At 32.9% G+C, this 24,224-nt stretch overlaps 1 protein-coding gene across 14 annotated transcripts in view; it reads left to right on the plus strand.

The window, feature by feature from the left end:
• Window positions 1-24,224, plus strand: part of Cdc42bpa (CDC42 binding protein kinase alpha) — a 309,215-nt gene that overhangs the window by 68,602 nt on the left and 216,389 nt on the right. For 13 of the 14 annotated variants that reach the window (XM_048809282.1, XM_048809272.1, XM_048809276.1 and 10 more), the window contains exons 3-4: window positions 11,423-11,506; window positions 15,607-15,702. In XM_048809282.1, the coding sequence (XP_048665239.1) occupies window positions 11,423-11,506; window positions 15,607-15,702 (180 nt within the window). Of the gene's footprint in view, window positions 1-5,099; window positions 5,258-11,422; window positions 11,507-15,606; window positions 15,703-24,224 lie in introns of all 14 variants that reach the window. The other variant, XM_048809280.1, reaches the window with a different exon arrangement.

Raw genomic sequence — 24,224 nt, forward strand, 5'->3', positions numbered from 1 at the left:
GTATATGTATGTATGTATATATATATATATATATATATATATATATATATATATATATATATATATAAAATATGTGTATATATGTATACACACATGTATATGTAAATGTGCACATGTATGCATACATATATATTTAAACTTTCTAGGTAATTGCTCTTACATTTGTGTATTAATTTTATTCTGCTATAAAATTTGGGCTGTGATTTCTCCATTAGACACTTCTGTGTCTAATCCTATTGTGTTCATCCTAGATTCCATGAATTCTTTAAAGTACTGTATCTTACCAGCTGTTGTTGGTCTTATTTGGTATTTTCTTATTGTTGGTATTTTTCTTAGTTATGATGGCTTATTCCTTTAAAACTTGTATTTTTATGCCATCTCATGAGCTTGAGGGTGAGAAGAAGATAAATGAAGATTCTTAACTTACCATCTCAAAACAGTCTCTAAATACTAACTTAAGAAGAAGAAAACATCAAAAGTCAGTTTTCCCGGTTCTTCAGTAATTAGTACTTTTTGGCTGCCTTTCACAGCTGAGGTTCTTTAGTGTTTACATATTTTGAGAACCCCAATTCCTTCCTGCTTCTGACTCTATATAATGTCATCATTCATAAATGTCTTCAGTTCTTGTGTCTCAAATCTTTTGATACTTTGGATTTCTGGGCTATAATTTTATCCTGTTTGAGTCTGATGAGGTGAGGTTCAAATTACTCGCCTCCCTTTGCCTTGGATTTTTAAATAGTATGTTGGAACCAGAACAAGTTCAAAGATACCAGGATCCTCTGTTAAAAAGGGAGGGGCCCAGCCTATAATCCCAGTGGCTTGGGAGGCTGAGATAGGAGTTCAAAGCCAGCCTCAGCAACTGCAAGGCACAGTTACTCACTAAGCAACTCAGTGAGACCCTGGTCTCTAAATAAAATACAAAATAGGGCTGGGGATGTGGATCAGTGGTTGAGTACTCCTGAGGTCAGTTTGGTACCAAAAAAAAAAAGGGGGGGGGACTTGAATTTAGGGCCAATCTGGAGATGTCCAACTACTTTTTTCCAGATGCAAACCTTGGTTCTCAGCTTTGGATCTCAAAGTATATGTATCCAGATAGTAGATTTGAGGTTTTAGCAAGCCTTACACACCTACTTGGTAGTGTAGTAGAACAGAGTGATGTTGAAATAGGGGCTTTCAGTTCAGTTGCCTGAAGGCATGTCTTGAGTCCTTATCCATATGAATTTGTCATGTGGGCAGGAGTGAAAGGGAATTCCTAACCTTTGTTTTCCTTATTTGCCTCTTGATGCTAAGCCTTTCCTGCTTTTGAGGAAGAATTTTCCCACCCCCTTCTAAATTGAAGTTTGAGAAGAAAAAGGTGGCAACATTAAAAATAATAATAATAAAAAAAGCTAAGTGACTTTGTCTGAGCTCTGATGTCTTTTGACACAAGTTTTCAAATACTTTGAAATGACTAATGCATTGTATTTAAGGCCCCTGCTTGACAAAATGTATTTGTCATCACCTCTTTCTTCATTAAAATAATTTCCTATTTGGATATGAAGAGTCAATGTCAGAAATTAGTGAATCCATGGAAGAACTGAATAAAAGACAAAAGGATGAATGAGTTTATACACATGGGAATACGGATATCAGACACTTTTATATATTGGGGAAGATGAGAATACCTAAAAACTTCTTCCTAGTATTTATTAAATTTCTTATTTGAGTTTAATGTTTGTCTTTACCAGTAGACTGTAATCTCTGCAAGGGCAGAGAGTGACTTTCTCTTATTCATTATATTTAGTACTTACTGTCCTTTTTCCTGTTGAGTATTAAATAGATAGGAAAAATAAGTTCTTTTTTTTTTCATACCATCGTGTTTGCTAATGAAAGTAATTCTTATTAAACATCTACTATAATTCTGTTATATTCCATGCCCTTGTTTAGGTTTGCAGTCTACTCAGCAAGAGAGAGGTTCATAGCATTGGTATCTACTTCCACAATTTTGGGGGAATTTTACCAATTTTGTTTTTACTCATAGGTAATAAAATTGGAATAGTTTTGTAAATATCTAATGAGGTTTCTTTACCATTTTATCTTTTTATTGTATATTAAAATGTTTCTTTGTAAACCTGATTTTTTAATAATAATTATTATTTTTTTAGTTGTAGTTGGACGCAATACTTTATTTATTTTTATGTGGTGCTGAGAAACAAACTCAGGGCCTCACACATGCTAGGCGAGCGCTCTACTGCTGAGCCGCAACCCCAGCCCCTATAAACCTGATTTTTATGGTTGTATACAAAGCATTATGTGGATGTTCCATAGTTCCATTTCTCTGTTGTTAAACAATACATGCTCCATGAATATAATGATTCCCCCTCCATCAGCATTCTGCAATTCCCCAGCATCTACAACAATGTCTAGTACACAGTGGGTGTTCAGTATGGGTTTGTAGAATGAAAGAACAAACTATGTAGGTTTTTCTTTTTTTTCCCCAGTATCATAAATGCCCTCCATAGTGTTTTTGTACATAATGCTTTCACTGCATTTCAAATGTTTTTCTAAGAATAAGTTTCCCAAAAGAGGATTTGTTGGTTTAAAGAACATAGAAAAGATTATGTGATTTTAGATGAGTCTTCTAATCTGAAAGTGTTGGATTTATTTTTCTTTATACTTTAATTTTATAAATTTTCTATAATATATTCTATTAGAACCAAGAATTACCTTTTCTTTTAAATGTATTTCTTTTTGTTTGGGTGCTCTTGTGACTGACTGGAAGATAGGGTTTTTGTTGGTGGTAAAAGAGGATTAGAAAGTCACTTGGGCAAAGTAGTGAATGACCTGGTATTGCTATGCTGAGGAACATTATTCCAATTTTATAGTAGTTGGAATTCTATTAAATTCTATTAAAAAAGCAGAGAAATGATAGATAAAATTGATGATAGTCTTGAGGAAGGGTTAAATAGAGAAGAAAACAAAGACAAGTTCTGTATTTCTCACTCTCTAGTTCCCTTTATCTAATCAGACACCAACTTTTATGTCTTAAGGATGTCTTGAATTTCTTCCTCTCTTCCCCAGTTACACATGTCAGGAATGAGTTAAAGATAGAATTCATAGATTAGTGATCTCTAGATTGAGTAAATGAATTTGGTATATATGTTTTTGGCTTGTTAAATTGAAGACAATTGTGAATATTCTAGAAAGAGGACTAGAAAGCAGCTAGAAAGATAGGTCTAAGAAATAAGGAGTTAGAAATTGTCAGCATAGAGGTATTAGTTGAGGCTTTTGGAACAGATAATACATGTCAGGAAGGGAAGAGACATTAACAGGTGATGCAGGGATCCTTGGGGAAACAATATTTAACAGTTTTCAGAAAAAGAAAAACTAGGAAATGATTCCCTTCAGTGTCCAATAGTGAAGAGTGGTTGAAGCAACCAGAATAGTATATTTTATTTGGAACTTAGAAGTTCATTATTGATCTTTGAAAGAATAATTTCAGTCTAATGAAGTGAAATACAAACTAGATTGAATAAAGTGATATAGAAACTAGATTGAAAGAGATTGAGAAGAAAATAAATGTGAGCAAGTAGAATTAGTAAGGGTATACTACTTGTTGAAAATGTGCTTTATGGAGAAATGATGCTGTATGGAAAAGGGATATGATATAAGTTCCCTGAGGAAAGGTGGAATGTTGTTGAAGTTTTTGTTTATTTTTTATTTATTGGAATTCTATTAAATACTAAATTTTGTTCATGGGTGGAGAAGGGTCTCAGAAAAGTTTTTCAGTTAATATCCAGGAATCAGGAGAAAGGGGGATTGAAGACAGGAAAGAAGTCTTGGATCCAACAGGGACAAAAAGGGAAAGAAGAGGAGAGTCTTGGGATCAAAATCTGAAATGATACTGTTAACTTTGAAAAGTGGTAGGGATACCTCTTCCTGGGGTTCGAAAGAAAAAGAGATAAGGATAAGTGGAAATATAGAAACATTTAAACATGGCATGAGGGAATATGAAGGATTTATTAGCTATGAAGTAGGCCACCTGGTCATTGTCTGAAGAAGAGTGGAGAGGACAGATATGATATCAAAGTGACACAGGGCATTTTAGAAGACTGGCAAAAGTCTGTTGAGAATGACAAAGAATAAATGGTGAGACTACACAGTTTGCTTTGAAGGCTCAGCTGAGATTGAACTATGGAAAAAAAGGAAGCAATGCTAAAAATAACTTACAGAATTTAATTCATAAAAGGGACTGGAAAAAAAAAAAGGATAGGGCACTGGAGAATTACAGTTACTCATTAGGTTAAGTGAGGCAGATAGTTAGGATTGGCCAGGTTTGCTCTTCAGTCATGATGCTTGAAAGAATGGGGTGCAGAGCTGGGGAATTAGCAGCAGCAGACAGTCCAGAAGTCAGCTGAGTAGGACTAAGTCCTGCCTGGTCACAGGTCAGTGTCAGTTAGACCTCAGGAGTCATTTCATAGTACTTAATGCATGACTGATAATATTTAGATTTGAGTGTGAGAAGGTATCTTTTTTGTTTTTATTGGGTATCTTCTTGCTGTGTATGGATATTAATTTGAATATGTAAAAAGCAACAGATTGCTTATAGTCTACTCTGTTATTTTAAGACAGAGTTAATTTTGTATATAAAAGTAGTACTGGCTGGATTTTGAGCTTTAGTGCTTATTCAATCCTGATAAAAACATCTCTGCTGAGCTTACATACCCTGTGGTGTTTATCAACTAATAGTTTTAGAAATGCTAAGACCCTAAACAGATAATGATTTCCTCCAAGTTACTTGCATTCTACCAGGAATTTGTAAACAGGTATTTAGGCCCAGTGGATAGGCTTCCTTTTGCATGGATATTGGATAGAAACATTTCTTTCAACTGTGCTTTTACAAAACAAAACAAAACAAAACAAAAACAAAAAAACCAAACCATGAAAACACATGCATAGTTTATATAACTCCTACAAGAAATGCATAAATCACGGGAAACAATTAGGAGCAAGACATAATTGAAATTCAGCATCTCTGTGACTTAAGAACCTTCTCTCTACAACTCAGTTGTTGTCAGTTACTGCTTAACTTAACGCTGGGTTTTCCTTTTTGCTTTCAGGAAAACCTTTAACTTACGCCCTGGGTGTTACCTGTCCACAGTTTCCTGGTGGCTCACCGCTTCTGCCTGCTCCAGCCTTGCTCCGGCAGCTTCAAGGCTTCTGGGCTTCAGAGCTTGTTGTGAAAGCTTGCTGCTTTGGCCTGCTACCCCTGCTTCAGGTGTCAAAAGCTTTTAATTAGCCTGCTTCCTCTAATTACTATAACTAGGCCCTTATATGTCTGCATAATCTAGTAGTAGGGTCTGAAAAGACATTTATTTAGACATTTATTATTTAAAAACTCTTTTACTCTGGCTCTCCTGGGATTCATGGGAAAGTAAAAGAAGTTTGAAGTTATAGTGCATGATTCACCTTTGATGGTGCAGGTTGTTAGTCCATAAAGGCACACAGGTGTGGGCATATTGTATTTTTATAGTCATTGTTTCAAATAGTTGATGTCTGTGCTGTACCAAATTTTAAGTTTTGACTATTGCTCCTAATACCTCTGACTGTTTAGTAAATTCTTTGTGGTATTTTTAGTTTCATGTTAAAGAGACTTATTTTTTCCCCCATTTTTTGATAAAAATTTTGAACAGAAATTGATCACTCATAGAACAGTTTTTAAAAATACAGAGCAATGATTTCCACAAATACTACAATCCCCATTAATATGTCAGAAGGTATCAAAATTGTAGACATAACGAATGGGAAGAACTCTCAGTACCTATAGAACTGGTCATTATGACTGTATTTATATTTGTAAGTTTTTTTTTTGTCTGTAACTATTCTTTATGATTATATTTACAGTTGAAAAGAACATGAGTTCTGTAATCAGATAACCAGGATACATATCCTGGTGGTATTACTTATTAATTATATGACTATAAGTAATTTAAATTCTCTAAACTTAGTTTACTGATTTCTTAAGTGGGAATTTTAGAACCTACTCTAGATTGGTGTAAGGATTAAATGAGGTTGCACATGTAATTTCTTGACCCAGTATCATATGCAGAGTAAGCTTTCCAAAAATAAAAGTTAGTTTTGTTATTTTGTTATTATTAATGGAAAATGATTGTAGATGTTAAACAGGAGAGATACATGGGAGACAATGATGTAAAACATTAAATGGTTAACAGTAATAAACAAAGATAATAAGGGCTAACTTGTAAAGTTGAGACTTTGAATGCCCGTTAAGAAGTAGCATGAACTGGAATAATCTGATACCTTCATAAATCATCATATGCACAGTTGTATCTCTTTTACCCTAGTGACTTGAGTTTTGGTATTGGTGTAGTAGTATACTTGCAGTTGAGAATATTGGTGTCTTATAGCTTTCCATGTATATGCACCCACAAAGATTAAAAACAATTCATTTATCCAACAAATGTTTATTGAGTACCTATTGATTCTCAGACACTAGGCATGTACTAGTGAACAAATGAGATAAAAATCCCTGTTCTCATAGAGCTTGTATTCTAGTGAATGAATAAACAATAAACACAGTATGTGAATACACAGTTCATTAATAGTGATAAAGAAGTAAGGGGGAAAAGGAAGCAAAGAAAAGGGATAGAAACTGTCAAGGGATCATTTCAGTGTGGGAATTAGATAACAGGCCATGTGTCTCTGTGGAGATAGAATTTTCCAGACCTAAGGGCTTTGAGGTAGGATTGAGTAAAGTGACTATTTTGATTGGAATAGAATAAATTAGGGGGTGAGTAATATGAGGTCAGAGAGGTTGGAAGGCTCAAACATGTTGGCCTTATAGAAATAGTAAGGACTTTGACTTTGATTTGGAGGGAGATGGGAAACCACTGGAAGTTTGGGAGCAGGAGATTTTAACAGGATCTGTGGCTTCAGGATTGGTAATAAATTGTGGGGGGGTAAGGGCAGAAGTAGAGAGGTAGGACAATTGAGGCAAGATATGATGATAGTTTGGAATGGGACAGAACAGAGAAGGTATGGTGAATTTGGATGTCAAAGACAGACTAGATTTGCAGAACTCCATGGCAACTATTTCTGCATATTGAAATCCTATCAGAGTAGTATGATCAATCTTAAGTTATAGGTTGTAACTATAAATGATGATACTTAAATTGTGTTTAACAACCAATATGCATACATTTGTCAGATACTCATTATTTCTGAAGTGTGTATAGTTTTTCTAGCATCTAGTAGCTTTTACTACAAAATGTTTAAAGGCATCTTTAAATATTAATGTTTACAAATATATCTTTATTTTATGTTAATTTTAAAATTTTCTAGTTAATTCTAAATATATTTTTCATTTTGATCATATTAAACTAGAAAGGACATTTTTTTTCCTCCCTTTTTGTAACACAAGGGATTGAACTCTGGGCCTAGTGCATGCTGGGTAACCACTCCACCACCCAACTCTGTCTCTTGCCTTAAAGAAGGACATTTTAACATCCTGCCCTCTTACATGTCAGTTAGCCATGGTTTTTGAAAATATAGGACCTAAAGTTAGAGTTCTAAGAGAATCATCTTTTTCTTGGTTTTCTTCTGCTGAAATGAACGTGAAAATGTTTATAGTGTTAAAGGAGAAAAGCAAGGTCATTGTTTTATCACCTTGTAAATGTCATAATCATTTTTCATCATGTTATCTATTTGATAATTCAAGACTTTTATTTCTATATTGTTATTTTTCTACACCCACACACTTCATTCCAGAAAATTTTTTAGGTAGTTCATAAAATTGTTCTAAGACGGTTTTGCAAATATTTTTCGATATGTATATATGCAGCAGCCTGACATTCTTGATTACCACACAGATGTGTAGAATGTGGCTTATGTTGGCCTTTATAAGTCACACTACAAAACCTCCATAATTAGTGGTCATTTCATGTGGTGTGGTATTCCATCCTATCCCATTCCATGTTTCACATTTTGTATATTTCATACAGAAGATACAGAAAGGGAAATAGAAATCATTTCTCCTAGAAATAGCTGATCATCTAATATATTTTGGTGCTTATATTTCTCTCTCTCTCTATATATATATGACATAGAAATTGATGTTATCTATTTTGTGTGTATGTAGAAAACCAAGTCATAGTCTGCTAACTTTAGCAAACTTCTTTCTTACATATAACATTGTGAGGTTTTCCCTGTCAGATACTGTTCTTCAATAATTTTCTTCAAGCATATGAATAATTTTCTACTCTCCTATGACATTTAGTCAGTTTCTTCTTATAGAATGTTTAAGGTGGTCCATTTCTACTATTGAAAACCACACTATGGTGAATTATTGTGGCCTTTTATTCATATGTAAATATTTTAAATTCAGGGAATTTTGGCCTATATTTCTATGTATATGTATATTCTATAGATATAAAATCATGGAAAGTTCAGTTGAAAACATGGAAGTTTTTTTTTTTTTTTTCTCTTCATATGCCATGGGACAGGTATACTGTTTGCCACATGCTTAGCACAGTGCTGACACATAATAGCTAATACTCACTGAACACTTAATGAAATACCAGACCCTGTGGTAAGTCCTTTGTGCTCATATTGATGATTTTAGTCTTTACTACAATTATGTAAAGTATGTATTGTTATTAACCTCATTATATTGACCCCAAAACCGAAGTTTTGAAAGGTTACATTTTTTGCCCAGATATATACAGTTAATGACAAAACTAGAACTCAAACCCTGTTTGAGTCTGGCTAAGTTGATGTTGCCGCACCCCTCTAAACAGATGCAATAAATGCTAGCTAAGTGTTTGTATGTTCAATAAATGCTAGGTGTCATCATCATTATTCCTACTGCACAGATGTATAACCCATACATTGTTTTGGTTCCAGTATTTTTTGGATTTTGGAAAGATAATTTAGTTCATGTATTCATGTATATTTTATGTAACACTCTCTTACAGTTTGGAGCAGTATTCCATTAGCAAATGTATTCATGTTTCTTCAGTGAAGCATGTTTTTCTTTATATTAAATGAGATAAAAAGTAAAAGATATTAATAGCCTGATGTCACCACATGCTACCAAATGAGTTATGAAAAACTTTTAGAATTATGGTTAAGGGATTGTGGATTTATTTAAAAGTCTTAGTGTATGTGTGGCATTTCAACACTCCTTATATGTTAGTGGGTACTGCTACTACCAATGTTATCATTGATATTGCCTTTGGGTTCTTATTTACTCATACACATAGAAAACTGGTGAATTATGTAGGGTTAAGAGTACTTTTTCTCAGGTCATGACACGAAGAGTGGAAGGTACCTAAGTGTTGGAGTCTTCTGATCTTTCTTCCCTACATTTGAGTAACAGGGCTTATGTGATAGCCTTTCACATCTATTTTTCTGACTTAACTATAGGCTTGTCTAGCTTAATGCTTCTGTCCTGTCCATGTGCACTCCCAATTGTGCAACATTGATTTCAGAGTCTATAGAGTAGCTCACCTTGTGTTTTCACCCTTTCAGAGATTTTAGTAAGACAGTGCTATAAGTTTTTTCTTGCTTGTTATGTGTTAAGTGTGAACCTTTTGGGAGAACAATTTAACTGACCCATCATTTCTTCCAATAAGACCAGGTAGGACTAAAGACTCAAATGATTGTATTTAAAATTGAAATACTTCCTCTTTTTCCCCCCCAGCATCTCAATTGATGAAAAACTAATTATAATCATCATACTTTTAAAAACAATAACCAGGAAATGTTCATTATTATGCACTGATTTTAATCTTATCATATAAACTACTTTTATTGCAATCAGATTCAAATAAATTTATTAAATGCTCTTGATGTGCATAATTGCTATTGAGATGATGATGATGATGATGATGATGGTGATGATTTTTGGTTGTGCTGGAAATTGAACCTAGGGCCTTGTGCATGCAAGGCAAGCACTGTATGATCTGAGCTATATCCCCAGACCAAGATTAATTTTTAAAAAGTTTTTCAGCTTGGATTTCAATCTATTACCTATACTTGAAAATATCCCTTTGAACTGTTTAAAGATCTCTGTGTATGTTATTCTCTTCCGAATATTAGTGTAGTATGTTAGCTTCCCACTACTGCAACAAAATACTTAAGATAATCAACTTACAAAGAGAAAAAGGTTTGTTGGGATTCATGGTTTTGGAGATTTCAAATCAATATTCCATGATCAATAGGCTCTGTTGCTTTGGGGTCTATGATGGCAGCACATCATAGTGGGAAGCTCCTGGCGGAGTAAAACTGCTTACCTCATGGCTGGGACTTGAAAGGAGAGGTAAATGAGGCGAATGGGTTTCCACAAAGCCCTTTGAAAGCAAGTCCCAACAACTTAAAGACCTCCAACTAGTACCTACCTCTTTAAAACTTTTCACACTCTTCACAAATACTATGCTGAGGACCAAACCTTTACCAAATGGACCTTTGGGAGACAATTAAGATCCAAACACAGCAGGTATTATTTGTCTTCCTCACTCCTGCCTTTCAATAATTGAAAACATTGTCACTTAATATTTATCTTCCTTTTCTGTAGTTTAGCCTTAGCCCCATAACAAATCCAACAGATTTGAAGGACCTTTAGAAATTGTCAAACTGAAACAGAAAGATAGAAACAAACGTAACCAGTTTATTAAGTATGATAATGGGGTCCTATTTATTTGTATTTGGGAATTTTTTGATCCATAGGTGAAATATAAGGTACAGAAATATCTGTTTGCTTTTTGTGTTATTATTCGAATGGATGTGTAGAGTCTATAGTTTATAGACTATAGACTGTTAGTCTTAATTGCTGTTGGAGCAGGAGAGGGAGAAGGAGAAGGAGACGGGGGGGGGGGCCGGGGGGAGAGAGAGAGAGAGAGAGTGTGTGTGTGTGTGGTGTCTGTGGATTGGGGGTTGTGGCGTATGAGTATGTGGAATGAAAAATAGGATAATTTTCAATTTCTTTCATGTTGCTTGATCCCCATAGAACATATTTGTTTTGGCAGCTGGCATACCCTGTAGTATCATGTTGGAATTTGGCAAGCATTATTTAATAAAATCTATTACTTTCATGTTGTACATTTTGGTATATTTCTTAGTAACTGTAGATGTTGAGTTTAACTTCCAGGGCAGAAAACTTGGAAAGGAATATATAATATATAATAACTAACTGATACAGTGTTCATAAGTACAGTTATTGGTTTGGCATATGTTCACTAATACACCTTTTGTTTTTTTTTTTTACCTGACATTGTTTAATTTAGGATTTTAGATTTGAGCTGCATTAAAATAATTGATAATTGGCATTTATTTTTTTACAGAGAGGAAAAAGGAAAATGGATAACTGGAAAGAAGTAATATATATGTCATATTTTAAAAGTTATATTTCCTTTATCTTTTCTAGGTTGCTGTAGTAAAACTAAAAAATGCAGATAAGGTATTTGCCATGAAAATTTTGAATAAATGGGAAATGCTGAAAAGAGCTGAGGTAAGAATCTTAATATACAGTGTTTTCTCATTTTTACTGTTTTGAATCATGTTGTAGTAAAAATCTTTACACATGTATATTGCAGTAATTTTGTGAGCTTATCCATAGTGTGAATTCTTAATAAGATAACAGTAAAGCTATTAATACATTTTTTCACTAACTCTGCTTGTGTGTGTTAAAAAGAAATGTCACAACAGAAGAAAATAGTACATGAGAAGTAGTCGTGCTACCCAAGATATATATACAATGTAAATTTTAAGAAAAAGAAAAGGGAGGGAGAGTATGAAGTATTCTTAATAAGAAATATTGCTACTCCAAATTTGCATATACCAAGATTGAAATGATTTTAGGATAAATTTTACATGAAGGGATTTTTCATTTTGTGTGACTTCTAGAACTTATCTACTTCTCAAATTAAACTCCTTGCCACTACAACTCTTGGGCATGGGGTTAGGGGATACATTTAAAATTTTTTTTTTTTTTTAAGTTGTGGATGGACCTTTATTTTATTTATTTATATATGGTGCTGAGAATCAAACCCAGCGTCTCACACATGCTAGTCAAGCACTGTACCACTGAGTTACAACCCCAGCCCACATTTAAATTTTAATAGCTATTGCTTTAAACAAATTGTCTTCTATAAATGTTGGACCAGAATATCTTTATTTATTTAAATGTGCCGGTTTCTTAACAAGCTTGCTAATTATTCATGCTATCATATTCTCTCTTTATTATGTTAAACAACATTTTTACTGACAATTAAGTTAAAATGATAAAATATCCTATTTGGCTTGATCATCAAACATATGGTAAAATGAGGGGGGGCCAGATATGTGATGATGCCATGCTGTATAAGATGTAATATTTGGATTTTCTGAAATTTTTAATTTAAAATTCTACTTACTTATTTTTTGAAAATGAAAATTTTGACTTTTCCTTCATCAAATATTAGAGAAATTTTCAGTTATTATCCAGGATTTTTCTGTGGTAATATTTTTTGAGTGAAGAAGTCTTTATTCTTAAAAAAATGAGAAGCTAGTGGGTATAGACATCTCTTTTTGACATGATTTTCAAATATACATGCAATTTTGATGTGCTCTCTAAGATTGATAATTTGATGAGACCCAAATATCCAAGATTGATAATTTGATGAGACAGACCCAAATATCCTGTTTTTACAGGAGCGAAATTTACAAATATTTTGTTTAGTTTTTTAAAAAATATAATTGAGGTATACATTATTATAGCTTTAAACTATTTGAATCCTCACAACACATTTATGAACCATAGATTATTCATACATCATGGTTTGGTTAGTACTGATCTAAAACAGGGTTTCTCAACAGGGATACTTTTTTGACATTTGGGGCTGGATAAGTCTTTGTTGTAGAAGCTCGCTTGTACATTTTAGGTCATTTAACAGCATCCTTGGCCTCTATCCACTAGATGCAAGTAGAATCCTCTCTCCCAATTGTCATAACTAACTAGGAGAATGCAATATAGAAGCAAAAGAAGTAGGCTGTCTTTTTTACATTTAGACACTCAGCACCTGAAGCATTAGTAAGAATAGTTTTATAGCTAAATATTTGTGGATAAAATCATATGTCTTGGATTTTCTTTAAAAACTTCATTGTTTCTGAACGTGTGTACTCAGGGAACTGAGGGGTGGTGGTGAGTGAGTGAGTGTGTAATGAAACAAGATTCACCAACAAAGTAATTGCTGAAATTGAACCATGGTACATTGGGAAGAAGGGATTGTTGCATTTGTCTTTCTAGTCTTGTTATGTTTGAAATTTAGTGTCATAGTTTATTGTATGTTTTTTTATTTTTAAATATTATTTTTTACTGAACAGTTTAGCATATTTGAAGTTTTATTTAGTTTGAAATCAATCAAATGAAATAATGGTTATTAGAATCTAGCTGGAATGCCTAAAAAATTAAAAAAATTAGTTTTTTCGTTGTAGATGGATATAATATCTTTATTTTATCTGTGTGTTTTTCTTTTTATGTGGTGCTGAGGATCGAACCCAGTGCCTAAGGTCTGCAAGGCAAGCGCCCTACTACTGAGCCACAACCCCAGCCCCCTAAAAATTTTTTGATGTCTGTCATTGTGAGTTCATACCAGGAGAAGTCCTTCTCTTAGGCCCTAACAACTTTCAGAACCTTTCTACCATGCCAGTAGTAAGCCATAACTTCAGATCACTTCAGTTATAAAATAGGACTTACTGGTAAATAGGTCTTGCAATTCTGTTTTCTTCCTAACGTGAATTAATACATACTGTTATAGATTTTAATAACATAATTAACAGGTTAAATTGCCCATTTCAGTTGGTTTAAACTTTATTTGTTTGGGTGTTATCTGTTGTTGCCATTTAATGCCTGGCTTTGGAAATGCTATTTGTCCAAATAAAATTTATGGGTATACGCTGGCAATATTTGAGCTAATTGGATCACAGTGTTATAGATTGTTTTCTTTATCATGACTATTTATCTTGTGAGAAATAATAACTTTGCACCTACTACAAGTAGACATGCTCTGTGATGATATTTGCAGTGTGTATGCAATATGGTATAGCTGTTCAGAAAACTTAGGCTGGGTTATATGTAATAAGATCAAAAGATGTTCAAATATATTATTATTTAGGAAAAATAAGCAACTTAGAGTGCAGTGTGATTTCATTTCTATAAAGAAAAAATACGATGGGAGAGGTGAGATACTACATGAATATAAAATGTGTCTGTATGCATGTGTGCATGCATGTGCATGTGTGTAGGCTTCTGTATATGCAGGAATTTTCTGAGTATGCTTAATGGTAGTGACTTGTGAACACAATTGGAAATTGAAATTGTGGGGGCATTACTTAGGAGACTTTTACTTTCTATTTTACCTCTCATTTATTTTTTAAGTTTCTGGTATAGTATTTTTTGTTTTCTTTTTAATTAAAAAATTAAAGATTTTGTATAATAGAATTATAATGTATTACATAAATTGTTTTTTATTTTTAATCATATATTTCTCAGATTCTCTAGGATATATTTTCATAGTAGTGGAAATTTATTCTCAGAATAAATTAAAACTTCAACAAATAAATATGAAAAAACCCAATTCATTAGGGAAAATGTGCAAAAAGGACATTCAAAGTAAACATTCAAAGAGAAAGTTAAGGTAGCAAGTGTGTATATATTTGTGTATATATATATATAAAGTTATTAATCAGCACCTGTAATTAGGAATATGTTAGTTAAAAGAACAATGAGACATAATTTGACAGCCATCATAGGCAACCACTTAATTTTAATAATGGCAAGTACATTTGAGGATGTGAGGAAAAGGGACTTTTGTATGCTGGGGTACAGTGGTAATTAATATAGAGAATTGCTATTTTTGACAAAGTTGAAATTTGCTATATCTAATGTTTTTACTTCTAAGTGTATACTGTAGAGAAACTTATACAAATATACTCATTACAGCCTTGTTATAATGCAAATTTGGAAATGATATATATTTTCATAATTGGGGGTTGCCTAAATAAATTTCATAGCAGATAAAAAGGGAAACAGTAATTCTGGAGAAAGAAGTAATCAACTTGCAAAAGGATAGATAAAATTATAACATAATTTAAAAAAATAATCCAGTTTTGTTGTTTATGGACATATATATATGTGGTCAAAACATGATTGGTAGTCTGTACATTGTCTTCATTTTATTGCTTACGTGAGGGAAGAAAGGAGAGGAATGGGAAGAAGTAGGAAGACTATAACTTTGTCTTATTTCTTTGAAAAGACCAGAAGTAAATGTGGCAAAATAAATGCATTTATGTTATCTAAAATGTATTGTGGCCTGTGGTTCTTAATTATTCCGTTCATTTTATGATTGTTTTAAACTATGACAATATTTTTGATATAAAATATTTTCTTAAGTATAGTATTCTAGTAGCTCAGTTGCTGTTTTGAAATAGTTATTTGTTGAAAGCCATATATTGAAAATATTCCTTTCCAGAATAGAAATAGTATAATAAGCATATTAAGCCATTGTTTGCATAATTTGTTTCCTAGTTTTACCTAAAGTGTTGTCTAAAATTTTTTTCTTTCCTTTCCAGACAGCATGTTTTCGTGAAGAACGGGATGTGTTAGTGAATGGAGACAATAAATGGATTACAACTTTGCACTATGCTTTCCAGGATGACAATAACTTAGTAAGAATTTTTTTTATGTGTTTTTGATCCTTATTAATTTTTTTGTTGACAGAATTTAGCATTAATTTCTGTTGAGCATTATTTAAATGTAGATTTTAAATAGAAAAATTACTGCATTTCAGGTATAAGTTGAACACTTGGTATGAAATTTTTTTCTCTCAGTGATATGATACCTGTCCATTGAAATTATTTATACTTTTAAGTAAGGAAGTCAAAACTTTATACAAATTTTTAAAATTTCTGTCAGTTAAATTCTATAAAAGGGTTCAGGATTTTTTCTTTCATGATTGTCCCACTATTTTATTTATAGTGTTCTGTTGCTTTTTAAATTCTACATATTTTTCGTATTTCTTTTTTTTTAATTTTTTTTAATTGCCAGTGGATTTTTCACTGTATTTGTTTATTGATATGTGGTGCTGAGGATCAAACCCAGGCCTCATACATGCTAGGCAAGTGCTCTATCCCTGAGCCACAACCCCGGTCCCTAAAATTTTACATATTTTTCAAGTGGCCATATGCTTCACTAAGTAGAGCTACATTTTTATTGACTTCAACTGCTTCACAAAAGTTGGGAGTTTGGAGGACAATCAAACTATTAGAGGCTTTACAATTGAGAATAAATAAAAAGAAGAGAGAAACAATAAGATTAAATCTACTACAATTAAGTATTTAACTCCTTGGCTTGCTATTCAGAGCTTTTCATTTCTGACCTCAATTTTTATTTCCAGGTTTATTTTTTAGCATGCATGTGTTGAGATCCTGTTATGTGCCAATCAGTGAAACTGGGATATAAAAATTAAAAGGATATTTTTCACTCATTTGATGAATATTAATGTATGTATGCTATATATTGGGCACTATTCCCTAGATTCTGGAGATGTGGTAGTGAGTAAGACAGAGGATCTTTTTACTTACTGTTCTTATATTCACATTAGGGGAACCACATGATAAATCTAAAATCAAGTAAATAATATTTTCAGATTACTTCAATTGATGAAAATATTGCATTTATTCAAAGGTATGATGAGTCTGTGAAGATTATTCTCAGACACATATGAATTAGCTAAACCAAGAAGAAGTAAAAGAGGTAGAGAGGGCTTGGTGAACAAAAGCCCTCTCTGAGATTGGAAGTAGCTTATTACATCTGAATTGATGGAAAGATGGAATTAGAGGTGGGAGGATGAGGAAGTTACGTCATGTAGGTACCTGATATGTTTTGCTAAGCAAATTAGACTTTTTTTGGGATGGGGCATACTGGGGATTGAACTCAGGGGCACTCACCCACTGAGCCACATCCCCAACCCTATTTTATTTAGAGACAGAGTCTCACTGAGTTGCTTATTAGCACCTCACTGTTGCTGAGGCTGGCTTTGAACTCACGATCTTCCTACCTCAGCCTCCCAAGCTGCTGGGATTGCAAGCATGTGCCACTGAACTCAGCCAAATTAGACTATTACTACCATGTTTTTCAGTATGTGTGTGTGCATACACATGCTTATATTTTGTCATGGAACTCTAGTGTGTGTGGTTTAAAAAAAAATGACATTATACCTGAAAGCCAAGACAGTAAAGCCTATAGCAATGGAACTGCCCTTACTCATCTCCTGCCTTCCTCCTTCATTTATTGTTATTTAGAGAACACTCATAGCACAGTTTGAAAACTGCTGTTTTAGTACTGTAGAACGGTTTATGGCAGGAAAGGACAAGGATTGTCTGAGGCATGAGAGGGAAGGCTAGTGTGATTAGAATAGAGTAGCTAGGGGTGAGAGAGGAATATATTCCTGGGGAAAGAAGGTGTACAGCTAGGGGGGAGAGGCTTCCAATGTATAGGTCATGCCTGAGGATTAGATTTTATTCTAATTTCAAGGAGAGTAGGATAATCAGTTTTACATTTTACATGGAACATTCTGGCAACTTATGAATTTCAGGGGCGAAACTAGAGACAAGGAGATTAGGAGAGTTTTATAATATTCATATGAGAGATAATAAGAGCTTGAATACAGGTGATAATTGATCTATATATTGTCTACAGATTTCAGTGACATAGGTAAAGTAATATTTTATTTGATAACATTTTGAGTGCTATACATATTGCTGTATCATATTTTATTATTTACTAATAGCGCATACCTGTCACATCAAGATAAGGCACAGGGAGCGTGAATTAATATTTTAATGAATTAAATGGCAAAACATTATATTCATTATGCAACCATGCAATGCTATGGCTATACTAATAGAATACAATAAATATCTTCATTGTTGGAGTAAACACTCATCACCACCTTCCCAATTCATAGGAAAGTCGTCATCAGAAAGTGTACAAAATTTAAGACAGAATATCTACCATAGCATAATTTCTTCACAAAAATAAAAAATAACCATAGTAAGTTTCTGAGTAGTTCTTTTGTTAGCCAAGTAAAGAAAGCCATTTTTATCAGTGTTGAGTTATCTAATTCCTGCTTGATTGCAACAGCCAAAGAAATGTGTTCAGGGAAAATAAACCCAAGACCCTGAGCCACTTGTCGAGAATAATCGCTTGAAGAATTGAGCATATTGTGAGCAAATCAGTGGTTGAATTTAAAACAAGGGAAATTTTGTTTTCTCCCTTATTGTATAAAGTGCCTACATAATATACTTGATTTTTGCCTCTTAGCCTGCCAAACCAGTAGTATTTTACTGTCTGGCCTTTTATAGAAAATGTTGGCCAACTCTTGTTTTTTATAACATTAAATACAAGGATCAAACAAGAGTATTAACTCTAGTTGTATATAACATTAAATACAAGGATCAAACTGAGTATTGCTTAAAACATAAAAACAAATGTGCTTACAAGACAGAGATGGGGAATCCAAGAAGAAAACTAATGGAAATGGTCAGAGTAAGAAAGAAGATCAAGATACTGTGCCATGGAAACTGAAGACAGGACAGTAGGGTTGGGGGTGTAATTCCTTGGTAGAGCACATACCTAGTATGTGTGAGGCATAGAGTTCAAACCCCAGTACCACAAAGTTAAAAAAAAAAAAGTGGAGGAAATGGTTAGTAGTGTTTTAAATATAGCATTTGGCAAAATAAATAATGACAGGGCTGGAAATATTGTACTCTTCCACAGATACTGAATTTCAGCCCCAATGGAATATCCTCTATTCTTGAGCAGTCTCTATACTTGTCTACATTTTGCCTTTAATACTGGTCCCTTTTCTCTTCCTCTGCTCCTGTTGAAGTCCATCTAATGCTTCAAATTTATGCTCAAATTCTATGTCTTCAAATAGCCAATTCCAGAATTTTCAGTGGGAATTCACCTTTTTATCTTATTTTAGCTTTGTATTTTAAGTATTGCTCTTTCATGACTAATATAGTATCTCTGATTTTTTTGGTAGAACTTTAGAAGAAATTAAGTGGCATGAGTTCTACTATCTTTAGCTAAAATAAAATTGAAGGTTTATGTAACTCTGTAATGATCATAGGGTTTATCTGATTTCAGACCAGATCCAGGTGTTCAAATTTTGTTATTGCCACCCTTCCTTTTTATATCCTTACATGCTTATAGAGTGTAATTATGTGTTTGAAATAGTAGGTTGTGACCCATTAGTGGCTCATAAAATCAACTTAGTGGGTTATAAGCAGTGTTTAAAAATTAAATAAAAAAGAAAATGACAGAGTTCATGGCAATTAGTAAGAATAAATATTGTTTTGTGACACATATTTCTTTTATAATGTATTGAATCATCATATAAACCAACTAAATTATTGTGGGTTATAGTTGAAATTGTTTAAAAGTGGTAGGATAGAGCTTAACAGTGTGTCAGTTGCTCAGTTGTTGAATGATGTTTGAATTGGAACTAAATCCAGTTATACTAAAATAATTATGTAAAATTTCAGGGATGAATGTGTCATGCAGATAAAATCTGCATAGATTTGTCAGCAGAATTCATAAGAGTAAATTAAACACTTCCAATAATTTTTCTTTGCAAAATCATAGCGTTTAGTATGAGAATATTAAAAAATTTTCAGGTAATGCAGACTGAAATCTCCTGTAACTGTTTTTAGGTTGTAGACAGATGTAATACTATAGACTTATGCATTGCTGAAAAATTTGCACTTTGTTATAAATATGGAAATAAATATAAAAATTTATGGAGAAATAAAGTGCTCATGTACTAGTTTTTTTTTTACAGCCAAATTTGTAAACTATTGATGAGAAAAAAATCATAAACTATCTTTTTATCTTTTTGTATCCTGAGTTAGTGGATTTGTAGACTCTTTGCATTTGACATTAGGATTAACATTTTTTTTTCAGAGACATTTATCCAAGAGAAATAGTTTATTATGTCATTAGTTACATTAAAATAATATTAATTATATTAAAATAAGTTATGTAATATTTGGAAGAGTACTGAAACACTAATAATCAAATCTTGTGTAATTTGTCCATTTTTCTTTTGGGGAAGCTTTGCCTTATATTAATCTTAAGAGTCAGAAGTCTTTGTCATCACATTCTGAACATTTTATAAAACATTAGAAGATAAAACTCAATTAAAAAGATGCATACGTATAGTTTCAGGTACCAAAAAGGAAATTTTATTAAACACAGTTATTTTCCATAGTAACTTTTAATCCTGGTAGCTGATAAGTAGCCAAATAAATAACATAATTTATAGTGCTGTTGTGGTAGATAACTTTTTTGACTTTCATTTTCTACCTGCTTAGTTACCACTGTAACCAGCTTAGGAAGAAATATTTACACCTATCAAATGTGCCTTTTATGTGCTTCAGAAAAAGATACATTAGTTAATGAATAATTTTTAGATATGATTAGAACATTTTTCCTTAAGAAAAACTCATTATGTAAAAATGCTAAGTTGTATAAACATTGACATAAAAAATTTTACCTTTAGAATATTATGAGTCAATGAAATTTTTTTCTTTTCTTTCTTTTTTTTTTTTTTTTTTTGTTGGTATCTTGGGGACTTGAACCCACGGGGTACTTAATCACTGAGGCTGGCTTTGAATTTGAGATCTTCCTGCCTCAGCCTCCTGAGCCAATGGGTTTACAGGCATGTGCCACCGTGCCTGGCTTCCCCATATTTTCTTTTGTTTAAATTAGTTATACATGACAGTAGAATGCATTTATACACTTTGATATATCATACATAGATGGGGATATAATTTCTCATTTTTCTTAATGTACACGTTACAGAATCATATTGGTCATGTAGTCACATACATACATACAGTAATAATGTCTGTTTCATTCTACTATCTTTCCTATCCCCACATCCCCTTCCCTCCCCTCCCATCACTTCCCTCTATCTAATCTAGTGCCCCCCCTCTTATTGTGATTAGCATCCGCATATTAGAGAAAACATTCAGCCTTTGGTTTTGTGAGATTGGCTTATTTTGCTTAGCATGATATTCTCCAACTCCAACCATTTACTGGCAAATGCCATAATTTCACTCTTCTTTAAAGCTTAGTAATATTCCATTGAGTATACGTACCACATTTTCTTTATCCATTCATATCTATTGAGGGACACGTAGGTTGATTCCATAGTTTAGCTATTGTGAATTGAGCTGTTAAAAACATTGATGTGTCTGCATCACTATAGTATGCTGATTTTAAGTCCTTTGGGTGTAAACCAAGGAATGGGATAGCTGGGTCAAATGATGGTTCCATTCCCAATTTTCTGAGAAATCTCCATATTGCTTTCCATAGTGGTTGCACCAATTTGCAGTCCCACCACCAATGTATGAGTGTACTTTTTTCTCATCTATAGTATCTTGTTTAGTTATCTTATGTTTGAGGACAAAAAAATTGGAAAATAGTTTAAGTAAACATTTTATTTTTTGAGTTAGCAATTAAAATTTGTTCAAAAGATGAATATTAATATTTGAGTATTAAATTTTAGTAACTCATGAATTCTAAGTTCTTTACAGGAATCCAATGTGTGAAGATAGAAATTATTAAAGCAATTTTATAATAGTAAAACAAAGCAAGGAGGAATAAATATAAGGTGAGGCTGTAAAGATTGTTAATCTCCTTGTTTGACAGCAAGATGACTAAAAGAGGTTTTTTTACTATCCCTAAGATGACTTCTAAAAGTATATCTGTCCTATGAAATGTTCTTTTCTTGTACAAAATTTATTTATTGTGTGTTTTCAGATGTTTTAGCATTGTTTCCTTAGAACGTAGCTCTTTAAAAAGCATAAACTTTAAAATAGATTTTTTTTTTTAGAAATTCAGAGTTGAAAATCTTGTGGTGTGTATATATTTATACCTAGAAATCTGTTTCTTTATTTTGAATGAATAAAAGGTTGCCAAAGATACGGTATAAATCCTCATTTTCCTTTTTTATTATTCTGTTGCCTGGTACATCCTCTTTTTAAGTTTGTGGACATGATTAGTTTCATTCATTGACTATTGATTCCCTCTTGAGTATAAAAGGCACTAGTCTTAAAAATTAATAACCCTCAGTCTTGCCTCAACTATCTAATTTATGTTTGGCAAATCATTTGGTTTCTTTGCCCCTGGTTTTGTAGCCACAAAGTAGGAATAAAAGTTATGTTCCCTACCTTCAACCTATGGAGGGACATTAAATAAGCATCCCTATACCTGCATTCCGTGGTTCCTACTTCATGGAAAATATGAAAACTGTTATTTAATCAAGGGTGAACTTTCTTCAGAGTTCAACTCTTTTCTCTCCTGGATGCAAGTTCATCCATATTTGTACCTGTTCTTATCCCATGTGGATGAGATGTATCTATTTAAGGTTATTCCTTTCTTTCTTTTTTTTTTTTAGAGAGAGAGAGAGAAAGAGAATTTTAATATTTATTTTTTTTTAATTTTTGGCGGACACATCTTTGTTTGTATGTGGTGCTGAGGATCGAACCTGGGCCACACACATGCCAGGCAAGCGTGCTACCGCTTGAGCCACATCCCCAGCCCTTAAGGTTATTCCTTTCAACACTTTCCTTTGACTTTATCACAGTAGCTCTACCCTTTTGCAGAACATTACTGCATTTGTCACTTTTGATTTGGTTAGATTTTCCCCTCTTTACAATGTAGGCTTATACATAAAACATCAATAATTCTTAACTTCATCTTTCCATATTATCCTTCTGAAGTAACTAATGTTGGTTGTGTCTGTTCATTTTTAAACACTGTATACATTTTCTGTCTATAAATGTATTTTTCCCCTTTTTTAATAAAAAAATTGAATTATAAAATATGTATTACTGTACAATTTACTTTCTGCAGCTTGCTTTTGTTCCCTAAATATCTCACGGGCATATATTTCATTATTATTTTTGGCAACTGTATGATATTTCATAGAATGTATATGTAAATATTTAACTTTTTACTTTTTGATTGCTATTCACATTCTTTCTGATTTGCTGAAGTTAATAAAGTTTTGTGCTTGCTCATATTTCTGATGTATTTGAGCTTTTGTTTTAATTGATAGATTTCTAAGAGTGATAATGCTAGATCAAGGGGCATTCATATTTAAAATTTTGATACTGTGAAATTACTTTTCAAAAAGATTGTAGTATATTATCCTGCAAAAGCAGTGTTTTGTCTTACCATTCTCCCCAAAGTTCTGATGGTCTCTTTGCTGCATTAATTTTCATTTCCCTCAGTATTATCGAAGTTAAATATGTATTGCTAATTGTTTCCTGTTATATAAATTATCTGTTAATATCCCTAAGCCTAGTTTTGTTGGCTTGTTCTTTTCTTAAATGGTAGGAACTCTTTATTGTAGGATCATTATCTCCTTGACCCATGTTAGGAATATCATTAGTATATATACATTTAAAAAAATTTTAAAACACACCTTAGCCATATTGAGTTAATTATGTTTTGGGTAGGGGATTGAACCCAGGGACACTTTATCATTGAACTACATTCCCAGCTCTTGTTTTAAATTTTATTTTGAGACCGGTCACACCAAGTAGGGGAGGCAGGTCTCCAACTTGAGATCCTTCTGCCTTAGCCTTCGAGTATCTGGGATCATAGGCATTTGCCATTGTGCTTGGCCATATTGGGTTATTTTGAAGCAACTTTTTGAATAGGAACCTTTCCTACTGTTACCAGTCATCATGGAGTTCTTTTGCTTAACTTGGGACAGGAATCAGGAAATGACAAAGTACAGCTAATTTTGGGCTTATTGGTTGTTGGTGTTAACAGACTTCTTTTGCTCAATTCGAGAAAGAAATCATAAAGGTGGAGCTGGGATTGTGGCTCAGTGGTAGAGTGCTCACCTAGCACATGCAAGGCCCTGGGTTCAATCTTCAACACCACATAAAAATAAAATAAAATAAAGATATTGTGTCCAACTACAACTAAAAAATAAATATTAAAAAAAAAGAAACGGGAGCTGGGGATGTGGCTCAAGCTGTAGCGCACTTGCCTGCCATGCGTGCGGCCAGGGTTCGATCCTCAGCACCACATACAAACAAAGATGCTGTGTCTGCCGAAAACTAAAAAATAAATATTAAAAAAAAAAAAAAAAAAAAAAAAAAAA

Source organism: Marmota marmota, unplaced genomic scaffold (genome assembly GCF_001458135.2).
Source record: "Marmota marmota marmota unplaced genomic scaffold, marMar, whole genome shotgun sequence".
NCBI lineage: Eukaryota > Metazoa > Chordata > Mammalia > Rodentia > Sciuridae > Marmota > Marmota marmota.